This window comes from Limulus polyphemus, unplaced genomic scaffold (genome assembly GCF_000517525.1).
Source record: "Limulus polyphemus unplaced genomic scaffold, Limulus_polyphemus-2.1.2 Scaffold1830, whole genome shotgun sequence".
Taxonomy (NCBI): Eukaryota; Metazoa; Arthropoda; class Merostomata; order Xiphosura; family Limulidae; genus Limulus; species Limulus polyphemus.
In genome coordinates this window covers 48,468-52,884 of record NW_013667440.1, presented here as the reverse complement: position 1 = coordinate 52,884, position 4,417 = coordinate 48,468, and the positions used below count along the sequence as shown (strand labels likewise).

Below are 4,417 nucleotides of genomic sequence, written 5' to 3'. Positions count from 1 at the left end.
TAAGAAGGTTGTTGACCAGTGCCTCTGTACTAGTTATTAAATGAATCATTTAAAAGGTTAAGAAGGTTGTTGACCAGTGCCTCTCTGTACTAGTTATATTTAGAATAATTTAAAAGGTTAAGAAGGTTGTTGACCAGTGCCTCTCTGTACTATTTATTAAATAAATCATTTAAAAAGTTATTTAGAAGATTGTTGACCAGACCCTCTCTGTATTAGTTATTAAATGAATAATATAAAAGGTTATTAAGATGGTTGTTGACCAGTGCCTCTCTGTACTAGTTATTAAATGAATCATTTAAAAGGTTATTAAGAAGGTTGTTGACCAGTGTCTCTTTGTACTAGTTATATTTAGAATCATTTAAAAGGTTATTAAGAAGGTTGTTCACCAGTGCCTCTTTGTACTAGTTATTAAATGAATCATTTAAAAGGTTAAGAAGGTTGTTGACCAGTGCCTCTCTGTACTAGTTATATTTAGAATCATTTAAAAGGTTATTAAGAAGGTTGTTGACCAGTGCCTCTCTGTACTAGTTATATTTAGAATAATTTAAAAGGTTATTAAGATTATTTTGCATTTGATACAGTAACCTAGTAATATTGATTAACTACATTTAATATGTCTTCACATATATAACTGAAATTTGTGTAACATGGAAGTATTATTAATTTTGTTCACAGATTATTACTTAGATGTGACAGATTTTTCCAACTGATTTTGAATATGCTTACAGTAATGAAGAAAAAATGCAATTCATTCTTTTCTTACACTAGTGGAAGTTACAAAATTTAACTTTTTAAAAGTCTTTAAAAGGTTGTGAAGTTCATTATATTAGTGGAAGACAGATGTGAAGCATTTTATATGACAGACTGTTATAAAATGTTTAGTTAATTTATGTGTAATAAAGAAACATTAGGAATACTAACTTGATGATGGAAATGCATTTATCAGAACTTGGTTAAATAATATTTCTTGTTCATACTCATTGAACAAAATTCTTGAAAGCATCCAAGATGTAAATAACATCTTGAAGGGATCTAATTAATGATAACTGATTTCTTTTTGAGTAAAATATTCCAACATCAAACAAAGCATGAAAATCAAGCTTGCTTTATTTTAAAATTATATGATTGTGAAATAATTAAATGAAATATTATTTGTTAGTTATACGAATAATTTTCTAATTATGAGTTTATATTTTGTATACAGTATTGGAATTTTATAAACATTACTAATTTTGTGACTTACATGAGTATATTCACTTTCATATCTTTGCAGATGTTAAGCTAGACAAAAAAAAATCAGTGTGATGTTTCTCTTGTACTTGGTGGTTAAATAAAAGCAATTGGGTTTATTTTTAGGATTCAGAAGGAACTAGCAGAGATTACTCTGGATCCACCTCCAAACTGCAGGTAATTTTTCTAATTTTAGAAAGAAAGATCTGTTATTGTAATGTGTATATAGTTTAACAAGAATTGTTAATAAACCATCATAATGTAGTCTTTTATAATAGTAATGTGGGTATGATTGTATGGTTTTGTGCTTCAAGCATACATTAGCAAATTCTGATATATTGTGAAAGTGAAGACCAGAAAAAAACATGAAAGAAATTAATTTGAGTTGCTACTATTAAGTACTTTATGTATCAAAGCTACTGGTTAGGTGCTTACTATGTAATGTAGATGATTGGGTATGCTATTTTTTTACCTTTAAATTAGAGAGTACTTTGCCAAAATAATTTAAAGTTCTGTAAATATATATATTATCTGTAGAGCTATCATTGTTGAAATTTCATTTTTTGAATATTATGGAAGTTATAAAACATTACACATTAAACTTTACAGAATATACTTATGTATACACTTTAAGGTTCTAATTGATTTAGAGTAAAGTAAAATAACAGTAATAGAAAATAACTATAAAAACAAATAAATGTCAAATCCTTGAGAGAGTTTGTAGCATATTAAATTACAAGTAAATTAATTTTTATTGTATAGAGAAAGTATAGAGAAAGTCTAACATTAATCTTGCAATGAAGCACTTTAGTTTCTATATTATATATTATTTGTTTGTTGTGTTAATTCAGTTTATTCTTGACTAATTATTTTAGCTGTTTCAATATCTACACCATGCTTTTTGAAGTACTATATGTGTAGTTTACATACCATTACTGTCTTCCTCATAATCTTGAAAATACATTTAATTACATGCACACAAAGGCATTTTTCAATGAAAGTATACATAAAAATTTAACTAAAAAATCAATTGTGTTGGTCTGTATATTTTAAGTTTTTGAGATGTGAATCATTTGTATAGTATTGTTTTGTTTAGGTAGAAGTAATAGCCTAAAACCACTTGCTTACAATGTTCTTTCTTGATATGATATTCAAAAGGTTAATCCTAAAGAAATTCATGCTGTTGTGTTCTAGTGCTATGAAATATTCCACATCCAAAGTCAGGGCTGGATTTGGAGGTGGGTATGGGTGGTGTAATTGCCCCCCCCCCCTCGGGTGTCACAGATCCTATCCTCCCCCCCCCACCCTATTGAAAAACATGTTTGCAACTGTGTCACTGTGATAACAGTTATTTTATTGTCTCATATAAACCTGCTATTTTGTAATTTTTCATTAACATGTTCTTACACCTTGTTCTGAGAGTACACCTAAAAGATTTAACACCCCCCACCCCCACTCCATCAAGTCCTTAATCTAGCCCTGCCCAAAGTTACAACTATAAGTCAAATGTAGGAATATAAAGGTTTTATTGATTAGATAAAAAGTGTAGCATTGCCTTTATGGACAAAGTAACCCATTATATTGACGTAATACAGTTACTTTGTATGACTTCTCCCAAATAATGTGTTTTAAATATAAACAATTGTTTTTCAATAAATATTTGAGGTTATTGGGTTAAAGACGTTAAGGTGTAGTGCATTTTTATTTTTTACTAATAGGCATTTTTGATGAGACTAACTAGGTCGGTTGGTATAAATCGTGGATTTATGTCAGTGGTTTGTGTAGCTGTTGCCATGACTTGTACTGGTTTTTAATCGTCCTGTGTAAATATTTGGCGTTACATATAAGGGTGCATCGATGTATCGGTAGGCTATAGGCCTAGCACCGATATGAGGAAAAAATTACATTATCGGCGATGGGCCGTTTTGCTTCTTACAGCAAATAATGTACACTGATATTTTTGTTTATTGTTGCAAATAATATTGTGACGATTACTGCTCGAATTTCGTGTATTTCTTGACAGCCAAAGTTGCCATCGTTGCACAATTCTCACCATGACCATGTATTTATTCTCCAGTAACCGTCAGTTTTAATGTTGTCAAGTGTTCCGAATACTAATCTTCGTAATTTTAAATTTGTAAAAATAGTACAGTAATGTGTTTGTTTCTTAAAATGATAAGCATTTGGATGTTAATTTAAAGCCTCTTCAGTAGTGAGGTTATTTTTATATATTTTTTACGTTATAATTCAAAGTGAACCGGACGTGATTAATACTAGACTTATAATGGTTGGAGACGGCTTGAATGGGTAATGAAGAAAAACTTTAATATAAGTTTAACATAACAGTAAATGTACAACGTTTCAACGAGGTTTTATCATCATCAGATACCCTAGACTACCAGACTTGTCTTACACGTAGTCCAATATCTCTGTCTACAAAATCCGTGCCGACATGGTTGTGGCTGACGCAGCGCACAAAGTCCTTAGGTTACGTTGTCATGTCGGCTTTACTCCCTCCATATTCGCATTGTGTTTTGAAGCCGAAAGCCGTCTTTTGTTCTCTGAAGTGGCAAAGTTGTTAGGATGAATTTTGTAAAATAAATTGAATAGTTTTATGCTGACTTCTTTCAGATGAAGTTAATAATTATATTTACGTGTACAAAGTTTCTACTATGAACTAACTAAAGTTATAGTTCAGAAGTTAATGTATATATGTGCGCGTGTGTGTTTATAAAATCACTAACGCAAAGTATTTTTTAAGCTTTTTTATGACTATTCTTTTTATTCATTTTTTAAACTAATTAAATACTATGAATTTTAGTTATAAATGCAACCATAAAAAAGTCTTCTATAGGTTAGATTTTAATTTGTTTCGGTAGTTTAAAGTACCTTACCTGCACTAACACCAAATATCGGTATCTGTCGATATATTTGGATAATCGTATTGTCCAAGGAATTCTTATTTTCTAATTTCACATTTTTAAAAGGCTTAGTACTCAGTAGTACTCTGTTTACAAATTAGTGCTCCCAACAAATTTTTCTCTGTGATAATTATTTCAATTGGAATTATTGTTTAAGTATTTACAAAAGGAGAAATTATTTTGTTTTGGGTTTGAAATTCAGCAATGAAACATTAAGAATTGTATATATATGTAACTAAGAAAATATTTTCATTTGTGACATTTTT

At 29.6% G+C, this 4,417-nt stretch overlaps 1 protein-coding gene across 1 annotated transcript in view; it reads left to right on the top strand.

Moving 5' to 3' along the window:
* The window catches only part of LOC106465086 (ubiquitin-conjugating enzyme E2-24 kDa-like), a 56,126-nt gene that overhangs the window by 7,652 nt on the left and 44,057 nt on the right, over positions 1-4,417 (top strand). The window contains exon 3 of the mRNA XM_013925281.2: positions 1,357-1,407. Coding sequence (XP_013780735.1) covers positions 1,357-1,407 — 51 coding nt within the window. The remainder of the gene's footprint in view (positions 1-1,356; positions 1,408-4,417) is intronic.